Raw genomic sequence first — 22,402 nt, 5'->3', positions numbered from 1 at the left:
ACGGGGGAAGGGCAATACTTTCCGTATTAGCCAATAAGAATAGGACGGTACCAGGAAGGAAGTAGAACCCGCCTAATGTGTTTTTCTCGCTTCCTCATTCCCTGCATTTAAACAAATTTCATTGTAAGAGGTCGGTGACAACACACCACGTTTTAGGACACCGTGCCAAACTTTTGAAAAGGTAAAAAGGCTTTCTAGATTTAAATTCACTCTGTCCACATCCTTTTCCATTTAAAACCAAATGCTTAGCAGCGTGTAAAGGTATTTAACGTTACAATGCTTGTTTGATTTTTTGAAGTGAATGACTAACTGCAGAAGCTAACATAATCATATGCAATAAATAGTAATTTATACGCGGACAGTCAGATATCTAAACAAGTGGCAAATAATCGGCGTAGAGAGGTCGCCAATTACGTTTATATAAGTCTGTAAAACCGCAATGTAAGGCATGAAGAAGTAGCCTACTTCCTTGTAGAAGCAGTGGATGGTCAGCTGTCACGTCCTCGGGACTAAATGGATACATTTTACAAAGGTTGTTGTAAGACAAAGGGAAGAATTTAAAAACGGGCAGCACTCATTCCTATCCCTCAGTTACACGCCATTTTCCTGCTAGACAGTACATCATACCCTCATATTTTTCAGTCAACTGAGTTTTACTCACCAGGGTGTCTGTCTTACTTCTGGATAACATTCTGTGTTTGACAGATGGGGTATATGGTGGTGGAGGAAAACACTTCCAGTCTCTTGCATCTGAAGAGATTTCCTGGAATTCGCTCCTGGTCACTACTAGTTGGTATGTGTGAATAGTGATCAGACCTCAGTGTGCATTTAGACTCAAATTGCTGCCAGTAATAATCTGTCTTTGAAAGTTGGTAGGTGTTAACTTGCACGGTCTTCATTTCTTTAACTGATTCCAGGTATATCCTCTGTTGGTCTGGCTGCAGCATACTACAGCACAGGTGAACACATACTCCTTCAAATAAGCAATTTCTAAGCATAATCACTACTGTGTAATATGCTCATCAGGACTGAATGACTTTTAAATGATCTAAAGTAAATAAAACTAATGTCGTTGATATGATATTACAGCTATGTAATGGGCTGTTAACCTGTATTTTCTCTTCTTGGCTTTGCAGACAGTGTGCTATGGAAGCTGTTCTATGTGACGGGTTGTTTCTTTGTGGCTATGCAGAACATGGATGAATGGGAGGTAGGAGAGGTGTCTTGGAAGCAGTGGCAGGATTTGTGGATACATCAATGCTCAGTGACTTGGACTTGCTACTTAAATGTATCACTGTATATAAAAAGTGTCTAAATTATTGCATTATTGACTTATTCATGCTTGAAAAAGTATTAAATAATGAATTTCCCTAAATGAGGCAATAAAGTATCACTTGACTTTGCTTTCAGGAGGCAATATTTGACAAATCCAGAAGTCTGATAGAGCTAAAGACTTTTAGTCTGTACGCCAAGATACTGACTCTGTGGCGGAGAGGTCAGGAGAAAAGTAAGCATCATCTACATCCATGTCTTGCATCTAAATCAGGATGTCTTCGCTCCTGTGCCCCTGAATGAGCAGAAGTGCCATTCAAGCGTACAGTTGATATTCCTCTTGCTTGTTTAATGTTTCTTTTTTTATCATCCCACCCCACGCCACCCCTCCAAAGTGGTGTTAGACATGCAAAATGTGAGAGATGTGTGTGTGGAAGAAGAGAAGGTGCGTTACCTGGGAAAAGGTTACCTGGTGGTGCTGCGAATGGCCACGGGCTTCTCGCACCCTCTCACGCAGAGCGCCACTCTGGGCGGACGCAGGTAAAGTGTGACTTAAGAATGGCTAGAAGTGCTATACAGGTTTACTGGAAATCTGCCAAAGAGACAGGCCTACAGAAAGAGCCAGAACAGTGGTGATATGCATTAAAGTGCTCATTTGAAATGGCTCCATTAACCACAAAGATATTATCGCTGATGTCTTTTTTCCCCCTGGATAATTCCCTGGATAAACAACTTGCTTTGCCTTCAGGCTATAGCCTATGCAGACAAGACAATCAGGAAATACTCAAGAGCATAACGTGCAATAATAGCCAAATTGTCTGAAATCATACTTGTATCCTCCAGTGATGCAGATTCAATTGCTGCCCTGCTGAAGCGCTTCCTGGGGTTGGAGGAGTTGCAGCACCGCTGGGAACAGGTGGAAGAGGAGGCTGATAAAAATGATGATGACACCAGTGATTCAGAGGATCTTGATGAGCTTTGACCCTTCCTTTGGCTTTTAACATTGTGTCAGACAATTTGGACAGCCAGGGGAGGAACCGGTGTCTGGAATGAGCCACTGCTCTGATCATGCTGTCCTCCTCACACATTCACAAATCCTGCTCCACAATAAGAAAGCACTCCATTTTATGGCCTTCATGGAGTCCTGACTGCCCTCAACATTCAGCTGTATTTTTAGCCACATAAAAATGTATATCTGGCAACATCCCCCAAAACAGCCCTATGATTTATTTAGGCTTATTCATTGAGCTTCTTTATGAGATTTGACATCAAAAGAGAAGTGAAGCAAACAAATGTGTGATATTTCATTCATGTAGAGGCTTCCTGCATGCTCCATGATACTGTACCATTGCATTCTGTCTGCCACTGTAAACTTTAATCTGTTTACAAGCATGAGGGATTTTTGAATACATTTGAACAACTGCCTTTTACTTCTTAAAAAATGGACTAATGTATGGATTGTGTTTGTCACAGGCAGGTCCTGTTGCGTACATTGTTTATGGATTTCAGCTGAATGAATCTTTAGCACCTGTATCTTTTTTCAAATATGGAATTTGGAGATTGGTCCAGGAACATTGACATTAGTCACGTGGGTATGTCACTTCTTGAAGGCTGACATAGAAGCTGGCATTTCAATGGAATGTAAATTTAAATAAATTCTGAAGATACGTATACAAACATATGAGATCAACCTTAAAATAAAATAAATTCAAGTCATGTACACTGTAGCTGTGAATTTAAATAGCATGATTAACATACCAAGTGATGTCTGTAATGGCGCACTAGAGTGAATTGGGTGTCTCGACTGACCTGTAGAGTACGATCAGGTCAACTCAAGAACTTACAGAATTTATTTGGCTGGGCACGTTTGTATCATTTTCCACTACCTTTCAGAACTGTCTGCCACATAATACTCAAGAGAGGAGTAATGTTTTTCTGAGGTTACTGGATTATGGAGCCAAACAGATTCAGGAGAAACTACTAAATTGAGTTTTGGATACTAGATATCAGCTTTAGTTAGCCATATGAATGAGGATTATTGCAAATTACATTTAAAGCCAATATTTGTCAGCAAACATTACTCAGTTGCGTGCAATTTCAGCATGTATTGGAAGTGCAGCCTAGTAGCTAAATGACGATTGTAGGAAAGTTTATTAAACTTTCAGATGCTTTGTTTCAGACATTGTTCCTAATCCATACAGATTTGTATCTGCATCATGACTAAAATCTTACTCATAGTGAACATCGCCAGTCTGGCCCTGAATTGTAATGAATATTTCACCTGGGTTCAATTCATTTTGCATTATGCATCAAAACATTTACTCTGGGTGCCATTGACAGTTTTGCTTGGTGCCTTGCCTATGCTATTGCACATGTAAATTCAACCTGTCACTGTGGAACACCACAGACAGAGATATTCTTACACATTTCCAAGCAGTAATTAATTTTTTTCTGTGCATTCCAATTAATCCTGCCATCCACCAGGATGCTCAGTTGCCTTTCTGAAAATATAATGATATAAAACAGAAGTCACAGCACACAGCTATAGTTGTTATCCTTAGGTATTTTTTAAAATTTATATCCATTTATTTTGTAAACCGTAATTTTGGAGAAAACGTGCAACTGATGAGACGACCACAGCTCTCACTAGAATTTAATTGCATAATCGATGATAAAAGGTTGCTGGATCTGACCTCACCAAATGTGGACAGGAAGACAAAGGGCTTGTGTCCCAACCTCATAACATACACCTGCACTGCTCATCTGCTTGTAGATCATTCCAGTCAGTCAGAGATATGTCCAGGGTTCTCTGTTAGCATGGAGGGGATCAGTGCCAGTCCCCAACCCCTTCACAAAAAAAGCAAAAACCTTCCCTTCTTTTCCTCAGTGGAATCTTGTCAGCCTTAAAAATTAAAGCTGGGGGGCAGCACTTCCTGGATGGCTACCTGTATGTCTTCCAGCAAGCGGCGGATGGGCTCCAACACCGCGCTGACGTGCTGCGCAATCCACTCCTGAGCTGTGGACTCATGAAAAAACTGCACCATCTCCTGTCTCACAGCCTCCACCTTGAGCTCCACTGCCGTCAGCAAGCTGGAGGGCGGAGAGAAAGGAGGAGCTTTGCACGACATGCCCAGACAGTGTTACAGGATAGGTCCTACACTGGCACAGAAATGGACTATGCTTTGTAGGTGCGAATTGCATTTAAAGGCATCTAGAGCAGTGTTTCTCAACCCTGGTCCTGGGGACCCACTGCCCTGCATGTTTTAGATGTCTCCCTGCTCCAACACACCTGATTCAAATGAATGGGTCGTTATCAGGCTTCTGCAGAGCTTGATGACGACCCATTTTGGGTTGAGAAACACTGATATAGAGGGCACCCTTTCTTATACTACACAGAGAAAATGAGCCATGTTGTCAGAGATCTGCATTATACATGTAATGCAGCAACAAAAAGATGATATGGAGGACACAGATTAGCCAAAAAGTGAACCTAACAAAAGGTACAATAAAAATAATGTAACACATGAGCCACTTACGCTGTTGCCTGATGCTGGATTTGCTGTGCCATAAGGGGGTTGACAATCTTCCTCTGCCTGTGATACGGGGTAAACCACCCCTTCACAAACCTGAACCACAATGCCAGAGGAGTACATGTCAGAAAGGCCCTCGCCTTCTTGTCTGCAGCTGCAAGTATAATGGGGCTGCCTCCTTCAGCCACTCATATCTGTACCTAAGCAGGCCTACAAGCAGACTCCCTCATCCAACCAGGACAGGGAGATCAGGCCCCTGTAAAACGGCTCACTCACATGTTGGTGTCCAGGAAGCGAAGCTCCTCGGACTGCAGCAGCTCACTCAGTTCCACCACCAGTTTTGCCAACCTCTGCCCAGGGTAGGCCGAACAGCTGGCTGCACAGGGCTTGCTGCACAGACACCGGACCATGGCTCTATCAATCCCCCTCCTCAGGGTCACTGGCACCAATTCTGGTGTTTTTTTAGTGTTGCCAGACCATAACCATTTAAATACATGTTTGTTCCAAGAAAGAATTAAGACCTAGGAAACCAGTGTAACCAAATATTTGGATCATCTTAATGCTTGTAGCATTTCATTCATGTGGCCCTAATGATTAATAAATCAAAATTTCACTACTTTTCCTATTTCAAGTGATATTATTTACCTCACCATGTCTTTCACCTCCACAGTGGAGATGCCAAGAGTCTCGGTTACCTTTGTCTGAGACTCCTTACTGAAGCTGCCTGCAACACACATTATTAATGAAATAAATATTATTCTGAAGATGTAATGGCTTACTGCAGTGAGTGAGAATGGTGGTGAGGGACTGACCTTGGCACAGGGTTTCCAGACAGGAGGCCAAGGAAGGTATGGCTACAGGTAGGAGCTCACACAGGACAGACAGATGGTCATACCTGCCACAGCAAATATATTGACTGAAAGCTGAAACCTGTGTAAACATATTAATTGTGTAATGCAGATCCACTGCGTGGCATTCTCACCTTTGCCAGCCGGTGATGGCAATGCCCTGCATTTCTATCCCACTGGGCAATGCAGCTGCCACCTGGAGCCACTGCAGATGGTTGTCCACATGCCTCTGAGTGGAGGTCACGCAGGTACTCACATCTGTGGAGCCTTTAAAAGAACTGGCTGCCCACACTTTGGACAGTCCTGCGCTTCTATAGGTCTCCAGCAGATGGACTGAAGATTGAAATATGAACAAACAAGAAGCAAAATAAATAGTAGGAGTAGGTGTGCCCTAACCATATCAAACATTCTGCTGTCCACAGTCTCCTTCTCCAAGGGTCAAGGCAGTGAAATGCAGGGGGGGGGGGGGGGGGGGGGATAATGGACAACCTACAGTAAATGGGATTATGAGAGTGGCGGAATAAAACTCAGATTAATTGATGTGTACCTGTGCCTGCCACATCCAGAGAAGGGCTGTAGTCCCACAACATTGGCTGCACCAGGTCTACGAGACCGCTGTCTGTCATAGATGAAAAGAAAGAGGAGGTGGAACCAGACAGGAAGGCAGGAAGCAGAAAACTGAGTTAAACAGAATTTAAGAATGTCAAACGGCAAGCTTGGACTGCTCACTCCTGGTTTTGAGCTCGGTCAAACCACAGAAAAATGAAAAAATCCTCTTCTGACCCCTCACCTTTGAGAGTGCTACAGGACATGCTCCTCAACATGTCATCCCACATGATGAGATTGAGGTGAGGCCAGGTTTCTCGTATACTCTTCACCACCTTTGTCACATGACCAAGGAACAGCTGGTGAATGTCATGTCCAGGCATACTCAGCCAATGCTTTGACTCCTCCCCTTGGCCCAAGAAGTACACCTGAAAAGTAAGACCATATAATTATTACTGTAATAATAATAATGATTGGAGAGCAGCCTCTGTATCACAAACATAATATAACTAATGCTTCACCTGAGACAATGAATATGTGTACCTATGTGTAAGCCAGATGATGATGAAAAGTCCCATAGCTTTACAAACTCTTATTTAATTACAGGTTTTCACAATTATACTGAACAATTACCGTTCTCATAAGCCTCAACACGTTTAACTAAAGCCTGAAACTTAGCAATCCTTCAGTAACAATCATGGCAGCCGAGCGTCATACCTCATCTGCCCCAATGTGCAGAAACCTGATGTCAGGGTGTAGCTCCAGCACCTGGCGCACAAGCTGCAGCACCAGCTTCACACTGTGGTCCCTGTGGGGATTCAGAGTGCCCAGAACGCATGGCAGTTCACGCAGCTCCCAGAATTCTCTGTGCTTTAGAACAAACTGAGAGAGTGAGTGAGTGAGAGAGAGAGAGAGAAAGGGGGAGAGAGAGAGAAAGAGAGAGAGAGAGAGAAAGGTGTGTTACCTGTTCAACTTGTACATATAATTAGTTAATGAAATCCTAGTATAAATAGTTTATCGCTTTTTCTCTCTTCTCCCTCTATTTGGAATTTCTGTATTTGTGTTTTTTTTTTTTTTTAATGTAATGCTTTGGCAATATTTGCTGTATGTATTTCATGCCAATAAAGCAAATTGAATTGAATTGAGAGAAAGAAAGAGAGAGAGAGACTTTTAAGGTCTGCTTTATTCACCATTCCACCAACCTTCACAAGACCTCAAAAGCCATTTTATTAGCTTGACTTTTGTTCACTGCACCTTTACACTGCTTACACGTGGCCATGTGCTCCCCTGCATACTTCTGTAAATCTCCTCAACACTAAAAAAGAGGGCATTTCATTTAAACTTAAGTGAATAAATATATGCTTATAACGTGTACATTGTTGGATATCTAGTTATTTAGATGACTGCCTTTGACTAACAGACAGTAAGATTTCAGGCAGGAAAAGGAATTCCGTTGGGCAATTACTGGGGGGGGGGGGGGGGGGGGTTTCTTCCCCCTCCACCAGTTTTCAGTTTTATTCTTTTATTTGGAACAAACTCAGGCCAGAGACCCAGCATGGCTAAGAGGTATGCCCTTTCAAAGATCATGTTCCTTTGTGTTTTAAGTTGGTCAGTCTTACCTCCAGATGTCCAAAAGTTTGTACCAGTGGAATGATCTCTAAGCCATTGGACTTGGCCACATCCTGGATTGATTTGATTTCCTCACGACTGTGAATAATAGAAGTGCTCCTTAGCCAGTTTGAATGATTATAACAAATTACTATATCTCCTTACCATCAATTAAGTTTTAAATACAAGGTTAAATAACTAAGTTACAATTTCCCCAAGTGATCACTGTGCTTGATATGGCAGTTAGCACTCAGGTGACTTGGGAGGAGGGTGGCTGAAGCAGCCAAAAATGATAGATAGAAAACTATTCCATAATTATGGATAGAAAGACAATCATAATCATTTTTATCATGGGCAGTAGTCAACATGGAGCAAAATAAACAAAGCTAACAGAAATTTGTATTGTAATAGTTGCCTTGAATAAGGCCATTTGCTATGCAAAAAATTATGCATCATCATAAGGAAAACACTGACAATGCAACACAAAACATGAAAGGTAATGTTTTTATGGCAGTTTTATGTGATAAGGAGGAGAGAAAGTGTGCTTTGTTATCACACCTATATGGGGGATGATCAGTAGCTTGTAGAACCTTTACATCCCCCTCGTAAGGAAACGTGTCTTCATACTCCAAGAGTAAACCATCGGCGCCCAGACGTGCAATCAAAGGGATGAGCTGTAAATGCAGAGAAGGAAGAGTTGCAGAAGGACACAACAGGAGATAATTCAGATATTACAATTGCTAAAACCAATACCAATATTGTGTTCAACTGATCCTTAATCAAGATCAATTTTAGGAAAAGGTCATGGTGTCATTTTTGGAAATCTGAACAGCACAAATATCAATTAAAAAAAACTTGGGAGAACTTATATCCATTTTAAACAAGCTTAACTGACTGAAATATTGACTTACAAAAGCCTGCATACACAGTGGATCCCCAGCAGTCTGGAAAAACCTGATATAGTGCAGAGGGTCCTGATCTTGAAACTCAAAGGCCAGAGTTGGAGTTAAGACCTAAACCCTCGTGACCCAGACCAAGGCCACGCCCCTCAATACCCATAACCAAACCAAGACCATACTCCCCAAGAACGAGATCTAGACTAAAACAAAACTTACCTGGTCTTGACAAGGTCAAGACCTTTGACCAAGAAAACACACTTTCATCCATCCTAGGCAAAATTAAATTTACACGAAAGGAATTTTATTTTAAAATTGTCATTATAACACACTGTGCTTCGCCCAAATGTAGCCACTTTTTCAAACTAATATTTTAGTCACTTCTTAAAAAACCTACATACACAGTGGATCCCCAGGACTCTAAAAACCCTGATCTAGAGCATGGGGTCCTGAGCTCCGGCACTTGAAACCCACAGGACAAAGTTAAGACCAGAGTTAAAGTCGGACTGAAAAATTTGCTTATATTTTGTACTACCCTTGGTGGTAAAATAGGCAGTGTAAACTGTATTATCAAATCATTTAAAATTTATTATTTTTTGTTTTGAATTATAGAAATTGGTGTTTTAAAAATCACTGCGCCACCTACTGTGCTTTTTTCCCACATTTTTTAAATTTCCGCTTCTTGACGTCAGGAAGCGGTCTCATTTGCATGCAGCCTATCACAGCGTGTATTTGCTTATGATTGGCAAGGCTGCATTTGCCACTGTCAAGTCTGGCAAACATGGCACCTTGCAAGCGGCATTATTGTGTTGAAGGATGCGCAAATACTGACTCACTACACGCAATCCAGAAGGACACAAATGTAAAAAAACAAGTGATATTGTAAATGGATAAATAAACGGATATTGTTGGCAACAGGCTTGCTCGCAACTGCGCCTGTTAAAATATCCAAAACGTCTTTTAATGTATGTATGTTTTATTTATTTATTTATTTATTTGACATGTAAAGCACGTGCACTTTTCCTGTGCGGTACAATATAAAAGAAAATACATATTATTCTGAGAATGGCATGGTATTATCACTTTGGCCAAGGCTGTAGTTGACTAGCACCATATAGCAACTTTAGCAAATAGCTATAATACAAAAATGCACGACAGAATGCAACTTAAAAATACGTTGAGCAGTCCCCACAATTTGATCAAGCACAGTACAGAGCAGTACGGAGGATAACCACAAAGTAAGCTTCTTATATTATTATATTTGGATGTATAATTACTGAGTGTATGAATTACCTTCGCCTGGCTTACAAGGAAGATAGCTAACAGCTACATTCGCTAACGTTAGCTGGCATAGCTGAAAAGCAATCTTAGCATCAACATAATTATCACACGAAATATAAAGCAACAATTCAGGAATGCCAAATATTATTTATCTAGCTAGCTACGGAGATTTGTTGACTTTGTGCAATATGACAACTCACTTAACTTTACCTATCTACTGAAATCTTGATTTTATCTTGATGGCTGTCACAGTCACCATTCTAAGATGGTTCGCGCACTAGCTGTCACTCAAAATGCAAGGAGTACGCCCTCGACCCCGCCCACGCAGTATGCGACCTCCATAGTAACATGATAGTAACATTTTTGTGATATGTCCAAAAGTATACATTTTTATCATTAAAAAAAAAACAAAAAATATTTTAAAACATTACATTACATTACATTACAGGCATTTGGCAGACGCTCTTATCCAGAGCGACGTACAACAAAGTGTATAACCATAACCAGGAACAAGTATGACGAAACCCCTAGAGAGAAGAAAACCATTTAAAAACAATTTTGCAATGGTATAGAATATAAATAATGATACAGTATTTCAAATTTCAGTCCGACTTTAAGACCAGAACCCTCAAGACCACACCCGTCAATACCCATACCCATAGCAAGACCAAGATCCAGACCAAGACCAGACTTACCAGGTCTTAACAAGACCAAGACTGCACACTTTCATCAACCCTAGGCAGAAATTATGCATAAAAGAAATTTTATTTAAAAAATTTCATTATAGCATGCTTTTCTTCCCCCCCAACTTCAGACATTTAGCCTAATCAAACAAATATTTTTGTAAAATAATCATTGAAAGAAAAAAGCCACATTGTCCTTTTATTTTACAGAAAATACAAGGATAACAAACACTAGGTTTACCCCATTTGCAACAGACCGGGAATTCAATTTTGAAATTGGGCCTTCAAGATTGTAAAGTTACCATCTTATAACCAGGTTTTGTTAAATAACTCTGGCAAACACAGTAGACCCCAGGCAGTATTATTTGTTCTGCTAATTTAGGTCAGGAGACCAATAACATGAGAACAAGACTTCATCTCTGCCACTGAGTATTCTTTTTACACCATAAAACCAACAACCTTTTACACCCAAGAACCCAAATGAGGTGGCAACTCCGAAGTGCTTCAACTGAATATTGGCCTATTGCTTAACAGTATGGCCATTCCCAGCCTGGAGTTAAAAGATCTAGCGCATTGCACTTTAGTGACTGACAAAAACAAAAAGTCAGTTTCAGTGTACGTTGGTTGAGTTCAAATCTTAGATTTATACATCTAGACCACAGAATTGGATTATAACTGAAAACGTCGAACCCTTATTTCACCGATTTCAATTAGCTATTGCACTTGTAATGCAGTTCTGTGGTCTATAGGTTTAAATTCCATCTAAGCACACTGCAATTGACCCAAACTCTTATTAGTTAAGGACCATCTAAAGTGTACCTTTTGCATGTAGCTCATTTTGGGAGGAGCTCCCTTTAAATCTAGGTGAACAAGTTTCTTCCCAGAGGGCCATGGTGAGACATTCATTTTAAAAGCAAAGCTGAAAACGACAAGAAAAACAAGACGTAAAAGCATATTCCATATTATTCGATGATACATTGGATAGCTTTTTAAGATTACTTCAAAATCCATAGGTACTATTCAAAGAATAATATCGGTATCTCGAGTGCGTATGTAGCTTTGTCTTAAGCTCCTGTCAGCTAACAGGAGTTTGCAAATGTTCCCATGTAAGGTTTAACTATACATTACAGAATGCATCTAGCTATGCTTACGTTATTTCAAAATACGATTATAGCAACAACAGCAAAAACACTTAGATAACAGAAGTCGCAAAGGAAATCCGGAATTACTTAGCGTTACAGCTGGGTTACGCTCAAATACTGCGTATCCGATTGTTTTGACCTAACACGGAAGTCCAGGCACGAATGTAAACAAATGAGAAATCAATTAATGCTGCCTGATCGAAACCAGTAGATAACTGCGTTGATTACTCCAGTATGATCATCCAGGATCAGCTAACACAACCCCATTCAAATCCAAAGCAACAGTTATAAAGACCTGAAACTGACCAGTGATCAGCGCTTGCGAGCAATAACTACTTGCACATCCGTAAAAATGCCTGTGAACCGCGTGAGGCGTTGCTTTGCCATTGGTCCGCACGCAACAATCTATGACGTTTAGTTGGAAGGCGGAGTGCGTAACATCGAACAGTTAGGCCTACTGCGTATTCCTGGCCACACCACGGTCTATGGGCCACACACACAATACTATAATGTTAATTAAATTATAACCATATATGTCAGTTCAATTTAACCAAGCGTGTAACTTCCGCCATTATTCTCGTAGTGCTACGAACTCGTTTGTCCCCGTATATCGGCCCATAATCTAATAAACTAATTTTGAACAATCATTTTATATTCTTTGCTACCATTTTTTCCAACTGATTCCCGACTCATTTAACTCAGGAATACGATACGGCAGGCTTGGGACCGCTTGGGACATGGCCATCACACAGCACTTAAATACAACAGCAACCGCTGTGCAATAGGTAAGTTTGTGATACACAGAAAAGCACACCTTCTATAACCTAAACTAGTGAAGCCCCGGAAGTAAACCTGTACGTTGAGCGCAAATCATTAAAGTGAACGGGAAATATCAGACTCTTGAAGGCAAAATAAAAAACTTATCCGATGGTATTTTGAAACTCTGTAAACGACCGTTACGTTTCATATGAAAAGCATAAGAAACGTTACTTCATAAGCTTCCCCGCCTGGCCCCTCCTACCCTACCCACTTCTTATGCACTGCACTGCGTGCGTTCGCTGTGTGGCTCCAGCGGTACGTACGTACGTAGTGTAGAATGTCGTGGTACTTAGGGACTGGTTTACTGGCGTGGCTCATGGTGTATGAATGAAGGAGACTTTACACTTCTATCAATTTTAGAAATTCTAGCAAGCTAGCGACAAACATTTAATATCAAATTTACGTAAATTATCGCACACGCTTTTTGCTAATTCAAGTCAGAAAAATGCCCGTACAACGGCGAGTAAATCAGAAATCTACTGACAATAATGGGATTGAGAAAAAAATTAAAAGGTAGGGTAAGTAGACATGCTTGTAACAACATTAGCTTGCTAAATGTTTGACCACATAATTTAATGAACGATGGTACTGAAAGTAACAGGCATAAAAATCTAAGTAGTCTGATTTGAAGTAACGATCGGACATCAACCCTTTGACAGACTGAAGAAGCCGATGTGCTACCTATGCTACATAGCTAGTCAAAGACAATTTGGGGTACAAACTACTGTTTGCATGGCCAGCGAATGGGGTGGATGCATTGTGGAACGCTAAGTAGATGCAATAACCAATTGTCGGTCGAAGGCAATGGATTGCTATGAAGAACGCGGCAAAGGCTGCGTAGCCTGGCGTTGGACCAAGGACACGCATATGATGTACACTGTGTGTTGGGCATGGGTGACTCATTCTAATGAACTTCAGAATGAGTTTAGAAACATCAAGCAGGTTTTAAGTATACTTTTATTATACTACGGCTACTAGCCTACTACTAATTATTACAGGGTAGGCTTTGCTGCAGTGCTTCTAACGCCCGGCGAAAACGCACGTAGGCTAAACCTGAAGTAAACGCAAACAAAACCGCTGAAATTCTCACCTACCCATTTATTTGGTAATATGCTCGGTATTTATAGTTTGTCAGATCCACTGGAACCTAAAACAAAATTAAATGGATAGAAAACACAAGCCAGTAAATGACAGCTCCTACTCAAAGAGGAGTGTACCCCAAGCCTTTAGTGATTATGAGCGATTTAGCATTTCAGTTATGGCGCCTGCAATGAAATCAACAACGCTCCATTTGCCAACATATTATAGACATTAATACTATGTTAAAATAGAAACCTTACACAGAACTCTCCACAAAAGGCCTGTGAGCTTGGCCTTTATATGGGCACACTGATGAGGGAGCAGCTGCAGTGGTGTGATGCACGTGGGACATGCCCCGGGCATGATGCCCGTATATGTTACATTACATTACATTTATTTAGCAGACGCTTTTATCCAAAGCGTACCAAAGTGCATATCATGGTTATTGGACAACTACAGAACACAGGTTGAGCAAGCTACAATACTCATGTTGTACAGCTATTTACAGTATGTGGCCGGTGCCGTCTACTGCAGCTGTCCCTGTCTGGTGGAGCACCTAGGATGCTGAGAAGGCAATACCCTTTCCTAATTATTCTCTGTGATTTTATGGGGAAGAACAAAATAAATGCTCAAGAACTAGATAATTACAAAGCCTCCCACTTTTTTCAGATGCAAAGCACCTCAAGGACTTGACTTGTAACTTGATGGCTCGGTCCCAGTTCACCTCCTAATCACTCTGCCTACAGGCCAACGCTCATTTTGCATGTTGTACAAGGGTTGTCCCAGAACTGGCACGGGGGAGCGGCTGTTCGGCCCTCTGATGCTCCCTCAATAACAAGGAAATTTAATTTTGGTGGCTTAAAAGTGAGTGCTGCCTCAGCTGGCATTGTGTTGTTTAATGCCGTTAACAGAGTCTTTAATGCAAGCCTGAGCTAACCACATTCAAATGTAAGTGTACTGATGTCATACCTGTTGAAAAGTCAATTATCATGGCCATCAGTTTTGTTTGCAAACAAGTGTCTCAACTGATGCAAATTCCATGGATTAAAGTGTACTGATAATACATATAAAATTAATACATAATTGTAGTAATCGTTATTTTTAATGCAGATATTGTGGTTCAAAGTAGCCCACTGTGTCCAACTGTTAAGTGATATTCTTTTAAGTGGTGATGATTTATTATTGATCATTTATTCTTTTTACATTCCAATCAGGGTTGCTGGAGCAGACTAAAAATGTGTCCCACACCTGCTGCTTTTTATGCTCCCTTTCGCCTCAGTGGCTGCCCTCAATTGTGAGTGGCCCTCACGTCGGTGACACTTGCAATAAAGCGTAACTAAAAGACAGAGGGGGAGTGAATTGGGCCTGGGGGACTTACTCACTCATTCACACACTCACTAAAGATTATCCACAAGGGGGAGCAATTAGCACTCATGGTGCTTCACATAAATTACACTGTTGGGCTGTCCCATTTATCAACACTTGGGTAAGTGCACTTGTGTACTTACACACTTAATGTAACATAAATTAGCATTTAGTGGGGAAGTATGTATTAAGTGCCCAAGTGTGTAGCGAGACATCTTTCTTAGGTGATATTTCTTCAGTGGCATTTTCCTCCAGTGAACACACAAGCCCGCAACCCGAATGGCGTCAACAGTAAATGTCATCAGCTTGGTGCTTTGTGGGTTAGTGTACTTGGCTATATACTGCTCTGGAGTGGTCTTAGTGTAAGTCTGGATAAAGTGCACATCAAGCGCACTGCACTTTTGATTAAGAAATTGGACAAACTGGTGCTCTTACGCTGAGCACGTGAACAAGCACGCCGAGTGCCCACGCGTGCAGGTGTGATCAAGTGTGCATATTGGGACAACTTCTGTGTGTCCTTGTTACTGTAGTTATGGCTATCAGAGGTGCATAAATAGCAGAAGAGCAGCACATGTTGTTTTAGCCCTCTCTTTTGGAAGTTTAAGAGTGCGCGTTTCACATGGAGTGCAGTTAAACATTTCAGCCACTTGCTTTGCTGAGGCACTGCTACAACTGAGGAACCAAATCTAAAAATGTATCAGCTTGACTTTCTGGATTTTTTTTTATTAATGAATGTACATTTATGCTATTAACTATTATTAGGAAAATATTTAGAATTTATCTATGCTTAGTCTAAATAAGTATTGTTTATAATAATGAAATATTTAAACTAGGCTGCAATTGAGAAAATTTGTAACTCAGCTTACATGGGACTGGATGTGACTGAACATGAGGATCACTTGTTACCATACTAGTCTCATTCTGTGTCTTGCAACTATCTGTTTTAGAGATATGAATGTATTAGCACATTTTTCATAGCTAGTTGTTTCGCAGAGATGTACACACATTCACACTGTAGTGTGGGTGCTTGGCAAAAAAGGTATATGACAAAGAATACAGGAATAGCAGCACACTTATACACATTTATACTGGTATGTACATGTGACCACCTTTACCTGACAAAACGTTATCGCTGCTCACGGGGTAGGTTTAATTAAACACTTGGGAATCGACAGTGCTGTTATTCCCTTATTTTTTAATACCCTACTTGTTCTACACATTCATAAGCACATTTTACAGTAACATTTATGTTTCACAATAACCTATGATAAATTTAGTTAAATTTCTGAAAATAATGTGCTTTTATGCTGTTCAATAGAATTTGAATTCTATATCGTCAGAACTTGTTAAAAACACAAAATGAAAGATGCAGGAGGATGTAGGAGGATTTGAGCTTCCTGCACTGTTGGTTTTATTACTGAGGGTTTGATATGTTGCTTTTTCCTTTTAACAAATTATTTAATTCTGCACAGTGAATGATCACTGATATATTCTCATGACTGATATCCCAGTATTATTGTACTATTCTGAATAGCCTGTTACATAACAAACTCCAAGAGCCTACAGTATATGAACGCTTGCTTTCTGACCACATCCGAAATTCCAGCCCAGAAATATATAAAAAATGCATAAAAAGTGCCACATTTCTATTAAAAGAAAATTTGACTACTTTGGATTTATGCCACATCTTAGTCATGAAGGGTTATAGATTAGTACGCTTGTATAGTTCCCGAGTTATTGGAGCCTCTAGAGCTATCAGCCAAGTGGCTACATCATTAAGCTATGCCTGCTATTCAGATTTGACTTTTTTTTTTTTACATTTATACAACAAATGACCTCATACTGTACAAGCTGCTGAATTCCTGCTCATAGCCTATTTAAAAGCATCTCAGAGGGAAGTGGGCTGCCATTCCCACAGGCCTCACTACTTGTCTAAGTATTTTTTGACTGCATGTAGGGAGGAAGCAGTAATCGCAAAATTTAATGGTCAGTGTTCACATTGTAGCAATCCCCCCCCCCCTTGACAAACAATGGCTTGTTTTTAAACTGTAAAAATAAATTGAGCCACAAAGCCATTGGTCTTAAACATGTCATTTTAATTCCTGCAGGGGAAATGCACACCGACAGGCCTCTTTTTGGAAGAGGCCCCCAGGTTACCTGCTTGTTTTAACAGCTTTTGGGGTGTGCGGTGCAGTGAGCTGGCTGTACCTCACCTTTGACAATGAAATAACAGAGACTCTTGTGCGGCAAGGTGAAGTGGTTCAGCAGCCAAAGATATTCCAGGTTCAGTGCTCTGAGGATTACGACAATTACAAACGCTACCCAGGCAAGTAAACAGCTTTCATCTCTCTCAGGAAGTGTTCTGTTTTCTCTTGTTTGCGCACTGTTACTGTTTAAAATGGATTTTTAAGCATGTCGTGCCTTTTGTTCTTGTCTTATGGCGGTGACGCATGTATAAATCTTTGGCCTTAAGTGGTCTCCTGTTGAGAAAGTGGTGTGAAATTAGTGCAAACAATAGTGTTATACAAATTCTTCTATATAAGATATGTGATGTGAACTATGGTCATGAAAGCAATCTGAAACAAGTTGTTCTTTTGCTGATTGAACCTCTTGCTTAGACCCATTGCTCTGTAAATGAATCATAGGTTAAGTCAGAGTAATGGTCACTCTGTGAACTGGACTTTAATGTGTTCATAGCTATGAATAACTACAAGATGGGTTTTGTACCTTATCGGACCTGTGTATTGTAGTTGTTCCAATGACCGTCGCACTTATTGTACGTCACTTTGGATAAAAGCGTCTGCCAAATAAATGTAATCTAATGTAATGTACTCCAAATCTTGAAAGCTGTGGAGGGATCCTTCGAAATGGGAAAATAATACTTGGAAATTATAAGGAGAATTAATTGCATCTGTAAGAATGATCACTGAAACTGTTCATGGTTGTGAGGAATCTTATTGCTAAGCTAGAGGGCATATTAATATTTCTTACTATGAAAATAGAAAATTGGCCACCATTTTGCCTCCATTTATACACTGTAATGTGCTGTGATATGGTTTGGTGTTATTTGATTTTGGAAAAAAGACGGGACTTATTTTTGTGTTTTGGTCAGAATTATGTTTCTTGGCTTAGTTGTTGTACTAGTCTCTAAAGAGATGCAACACTCCACAAAAATGTAAACTAGTCAACATTTTCAAGACACCTGGATGGTTCATAAATTTACTGACAAACCGGCAACCAGCTACAAAGCATAACCATGAGCAGTCAGAAGAACTTACAGTAAATAATTGAAAAAAACACCAGTGGTTACAGTACTTGTTAATAATGCAGGTCACAGGCCCCCATGTAATGTGACACGTCTTCCTCCTAGGCTGCACCCCTCAGACCTGTGGGCGAGCGGTAACAGACGGTGTGGTTACACACGAGGAGGCACGGGCGCTTCGGAGGTGAGGAGTAGTCGTGCGCGAAGAATCGTTCAAAACGTGCCGTCTCTCACTCTGTCACAAACAAATATACATGCCACACACTCAATCCATCTGCTGTTATTACCTTCCTGTCTTTCACGCTGGCTCGATCCTACAAAGCCTTTGGCCTTTTCTTTCCTTCTCACTCGTGCCCCTGAGCTTGTAAGTGATACGGCATCAGCCTGTCACCAGTTCACCTGATTTCTCATGTGTTCACCTTGCAGATTGGCAGAGAGAGGGCTGTCACTAGCAGGCTCTGATGGAGGTGTAAGTATCCCACCTGTCGAATATAAATGGAAAGCTTGTTTACCTATAGAAAGCTAATGCAGCTTTGCAGTGACAATGCAGTACAGATTAAGAAGACTTATTTTGAATTCCTTATTTACTTATTTTTAAGTCTCATGACTCAATGTTCAGTTCAATTTAATTTAGGAGGCTTGCGCTTGTTATTTATTTTACTGTGGTGGATTTGAGCAATGCATTAGAGTTTACACTAGAGGGCAGGCTGCTACAGCAACTTTGCCGTTAGAACTCTGTTTATAAGTACAGGATACACTGGACCAGCAATTGTGATTGAATGGTAAGTCAGTAAATACTGTGCACCTGCACACCTCTAAAACTGTCTCTGAGGGAATGTACACCCTGGCACTGTCGCCCCAGAGCATTTGGGAATTGCAAATTAGTCTCATGTGATGATTATACAATTTGCCTGCTTTTGTGATTGTTGAATATTTAAAATGGGGTTTCAAAGCAATTAAAAGAGCAATTGAAGTGAATGAAATATTAATTCCATGAAAATATTACAGATAGTCTGTGACCTTGTTAATGTATCTCAGTAAACTTTGTTCCTGATCCCAGTGGGCTGCAGGTTCTGCTGGTTTTTGTTTTCACCTTAATATTAGCAACCAGTTCTGACCCAAGAAACCAGATGAGGTAAGTTAACTGTGTACTCAACTGCTTTAATCTATCAATTAAGTGCCGAGTAACAGCAAAAACCAGCAGACCCCAAGGCCCACCAGGACGAGGAATGAAGACCACTCATGTATCATGTCAAAGCTAACTACTTCATTAGGGACTGAAATGTGGCATTTCCTAATTTTATTTGAGCGTCAATGATTCCTGTTAAGAAGGAGGAAATTTTCAGGGAGAAGTCACGCCTCTGTATCCATGGCAGTGATGACTCAGGGTGTCTGATGTGTTCTCTGAGCTCAATTTTTTGTGATCTTTGAAAGCAGAGGTGTGGCATGTAAATGAGAACAAATGACCTAGCCCAGGGTTAAGTAATGCAAGTGTGACCAAGTATCAGCTCTGTGGCCCATTAAAAATAATGTGGCCAGAAACTGAATGGTTGTTTTCACTTTCTCGTTAGATTTTTAATCATGTAAAATGCAATCACAGCAAACTACGGGAATAAATTTCACAGTGCACAGAAAAAGGCTTTGTGGTTATCTAAATAAGGAAAATAAAGATTTTACTAATCCTATAGCTTGTATTGTTAGCTGACTATGCAGTTGTGCAGGCAATAACAAGCAAATATCCAAACTTGGGGATTTCATTCATTTATTAAAAAAACAAGACCCAAATGTATGACATAAAGTATTATCAAGCATCCTTATACTTTGTATTTCTGGTAAGGATAAATCTCAGCTAGAGACTATTGTTCATGTCTTTTTGTTGAGAACACAAATTTGCATAACTGGAGAGGTACTTCTCAGTTTTTAAGTACCTCGTGCTAGGGTAGCAGTGCCCCACCTGGGAGTCAAACCTGTGGCCTTTGAGACACTGGTCCAGTTCTCTAATTATTATGCCACACCGCTGTCCTGATGGGGGAGAACTCATGGGAGGCACTCATTGTGTCTCTCTCTTTGGCGGTTCCTGGCGCTCTCTGACTAACTAAGTGTTACACTTAGCGGGGCGACATAGCTCAGGAGGTAAGACCGATTGTCCGGCAGTCGGAGGGTTGCCGGTTCAAACCCCGCCCTGGGCATGTCGAAGTGTCCTTGAGCAAGACACCTAACCCCTAACCCCTAGCTGCTCTGGCAGATGAGAGGCATCAATTGTAAAGCGCTTTGGATAAAAGCGCTATATAAATGCAGTCCATTTACCATTTACACTTGTCCCACAAGAATTAAGTAGAGCACTCCTATTTCATAAATAGTGTGTACACTCTATCTATATTTTAATAAATCTGTGCCAGAGGATTGATTGTCTGCAACAACCACATTCACTGGGCCAAAATTTTCCAACAGACTTTGTTTCTGACACTTGTTATACAAGCTTTGCAGTTATGCTTGTTATACAGCTTTTGTCAGGCTTGAAAGCTAACATTGAGTGAACCGTAGCCTGAAAACAGCAACGCTCAACTGCCCCATGGAAATAATTAATAAATGAGCCCAAAATGAGCCCAACCCAATCCGTGCCTGTTCACCGTAAGCACGTGTCTGCATCATTTGCCTTGAAATGCTTCAGCACGTTTTTGCCCTGGACAGAAAGCTGATGGTTAATTGAGCCTGACCAGCTTGAAGTGGTGGGAGACATGGTCCTAGTTTTGAAGGATTTAAACTGATGTGCAGGGTTCTCAGATGACCCTTCCCTTTTCACCATGCAGCCGGATGCTGATCCAAGCATAGCGTTTGCTTATTGAGTGTGAAGACATTAAGCAATATGAAGTTAGAGGAAGCTTTTTGTCGCAGTGTGTCCCAGTTACAGTCTAGCGAGTCAGTGCAGGGGAACCGGGGACTGCTCACAGTCCTGGGTGAGCCTAAGAAGACACAGATGTTCTCCACCCGCTGGCATAACTAAATAAGGCTTGCTGGCTGAGGCATTGCCCTGCCCACGGTTCAACTTTTGTTGGATGAATCAGAACCCTTATTTGGGCCCACTACAAAGACTCCTTATTGGTATCTTTTCATCTTAGATGCATGTAGTTAAAGTGCAATTTTCCAGTACTTTGTTTTATTGTGTTGATGTGATTTCCTAGCAGAATTTGTATTCACTCCTCTAGGCCTCTATACTGGATCTGCATTCTGGGGCTCTGTCAATGGGGAAACAGTTTGTGAATATCTACAGGTGAGAGAAAACAGATTTACTATCTGAGTTATTTGAGCTTTCTGATTTGACTGCTCCCACTGCTATTTTACTGTGTATTTTCCCTGTACATCAACAACACACTACTTTGGGGAATAAATGGGAGGGATTGATTCACATAGAGATTTGATCTGGTTGTTGTTTACTTTATAGTTTACTGTCTGTTCACATTTCCGGAATGTTCTCTCGCCCCATCCATTTCTGGCCACATTTCTGTGCACATTTGTGGTGACCTTGATGACTTTGCGTCAACCGTACACATGCAGCTGGTGTGTTTTTTTCAGCGGTCATTATTCACAGTCTGTAAACAAAATTTGTAGAGCAGGTTGTTTTTGCTGTTAGAGTTATTTCCAGTTTGTCTGTGACTCTCTGCTGCTCTAGGTATTTTGGGGAACGGATCAAAGACGTATTTTCTGAGGAGGACTTTCAGCTCTACCGGTAGGATTACTGATTAAATGTTCTCGTAATTTTTCATTCTCAGTAATCTTCCTTTGTTGCTTTGTAAAGCGTTGCTTTATACATTTTTATTGGCAAATGCATAGTAAAATGTTAAAAATAATCCAATTTTGTTCATGGTGCCAGGGCTGTGCGTGCAAGGATTCAGGGGGTGATAGCAGAGATGTTTGGACTGGATCCATCCCGCATGTACCTTACCAAGCCCACATTCTTCTCCCGCATCAATAGCAGTGCGGCCAAGACTACTCACGATGAATACTGGCATCCACACATAGACAAGGTAATGCCACACACATACACCCAGATACGGATATTTATAGAGATT

At 40.9% G+C, this 22,402-nt stretch overlaps 3 protein-coding genes across 7 annotated transcripts in view; 2 read left to right on the top strand and 1 right to left on the bottom strand.

Moving 5' to 3' along the window:
- The first annotated feature begins 31 nt into the window (after window positions 1-31).
- LOC118221170 (cytochrome b-245 chaperone 1 homolog) lies at window positions 32-2,992 on the top strand. The gene is made up of 7 exons (XM_035405976.1): window positions 32-181; window positions 706-793; window positions 918-959; window positions 1,137-1,210; window positions 1,411-1,507; window positions 1,668-1,812; window positions 2,116-2,992. Exons 2-7 carry the CDS (start codon window positions 706-708, stop codon window positions 2,252-2,254), a joined length of 585 nt encoding a protein of 194 aa, XP_035261867.1. The 5' UTR covers window positions 32-181; the 3' UTR covers window positions 2,255-2,992.
- Window positions 2,993-3,817: 825 nt separating this feature from the next.
- hexdc (hexosaminidase (glycosyl hydrolase family 20, catalytic domain) containing) lies at window positions 3,818-12,201 on the bottom strand. Of its 4 annotated transcripts, none has more exons than XM_035405963.1 (13): window positions 12,113-12,201; window positions 11,484-11,583; window positions 8,363-8,478; window positions 7,816-7,903; window positions 6,914-7,078; window positions 6,441-6,624; window positions 6,198-6,269; window positions 5,785-5,983; window positions 5,615-5,697; window positions 5,448-5,526; window positions 5,079-5,192; window positions 4,809-4,898; window positions 3,818-4,362 (listed from the first exon to the last, which is right to left on the bottom strand). In XM_035405963.1, the coding sequence occupies exons 2-13, from the start codon at window positions 11,568-11,570 to the stop codon at window positions 4,176-4,178; spliced, it is 1,464 nt and encodes a 487-aa protein (XP_035261854.1). In that variant the 5' UTR covers window positions 11,571-11,583; window positions 12,113-12,201; the 3' UTR covers window positions 3,818-4,175. The 4 variants fall into 4 exon arrangements, with proteins under 4 accessions (XP_035261854.1, XP_035261855.1, XP_035261853.1 ...); XM_035405964.1 differs by lacking the exon at window positions 12,113-12,201 and adding an exon at window positions 11,816-12,098; XM_035405962.1 differs by lacking the exon at window positions 12,113-12,201 and adding an exon at window positions 11,894-12,097.
- Window positions 12,202-12,879: 678 nt separating this feature from the next.
- uts2r2 (urotensin-2 receptor 2) overlaps window positions 12,880-22,402 on the top strand; it is a 26,058-nt gene continuing 16,535 nt past the window's right edge. The window contains exons 1-8 of one of the 2 annotated variants that reach the window (XM_035405975.1): window positions 12,880-13,138; window positions 14,920-14,999; window positions 17,179-17,396; window positions 18,441-18,516; window positions 18,759-18,801; window positions 21,539-21,603; window positions 22,003-22,059; window positions 22,204-22,357. In XM_035405975.1, the coding sequence (XP_035261866.1) occupies window positions 14,941-14,999; window positions 17,179-17,396; window positions 18,441-18,516; window positions 18,759-18,801; window positions 21,539-21,603; window positions 22,003-22,059; window positions 22,204-22,357 (672 nt within the window). In that variant the 5' untranslated portion in view covers window positions 12,880-13,138; window positions 14,920-14,940. The remainder of the gene's footprint in view (window positions 13,139-14,919; window positions 15,000-17,178; window positions 17,397-18,440; window positions 18,517-18,758; window positions 18,802-21,538; window positions 21,604-22,002; window positions 22,060-22,203; window positions 22,358-22,402) is intronic. The other variant, XM_035405974.1, reaches the window with a different exon arrangement.

The sequence above is a fragment of the Anguilla anguilla genome, chromosome 2 (genome assembly GCF_013347855.1).
Source record: "Anguilla anguilla isolate fAngAng1 chromosome 2, fAngAng1.pri, whole genome shotgun sequence".
NCBI lineage: Eukaryota > Metazoa > Chordata > Actinopteri > Anguilliformes > Anguillidae > Anguilla > Anguilla anguilla.
Note: the sequence above shows the minus strand (reverse complement) of the source record. Positions and strands in the feature narration are given on the sequence as shown.

What these genes read in the sequence shown, in the direction of transcription:
- hexdc (XM_035405963.1), bottom strand. Translation starts at nt 11,570, where the DNA reads ATGAATGTCTCACCATGGCCCTCTGGGAAGAAACTTGTTCACCTAGAT. An exon ending in CGCTTCCTGGACACCAACAT is followed by an intron (nt 4,899 to 5,078) that starts GTGAGTGAGCCG and finishes ATTGTGGTTCAG; the next exon opens with GTTTGTGAAGGGGTGGTTTA. An exon ending in ATCCAGCATCAGGCAACAGC is followed by an intron (nt 4,363 to 4,808) that starts GTAAGTGGCTCA and finishes TCCGCCCTCCAG; the next exon opens with CTTGCTGACGGCAGTGGAGC.
- LOC118221170 (XM_035405976.1), top strand. Translation starts at nt 706, where the DNA reads ATGGGGTATATGGTGGTGGAGGAAAACACTTCCAGTCTCTTGCATCTG. An exon ending in CTCCTGGTCACTACTAGTTG is followed by an intron (nt 794 to 917) that starts GTATGTGTGAAT and finishes AACTGATTCCAG; the next exon opens with GTATATCCTCTGTTGGTCTG. An exon ending in AGAACATGGATGAATGGGAG is followed by an intron (nt 1,211 to 1,410) that starts GTAGGAGAGGTG and finishes CTTTGCTTTCAG; the next exon opens with GAGGCAATATTTGACAAATC.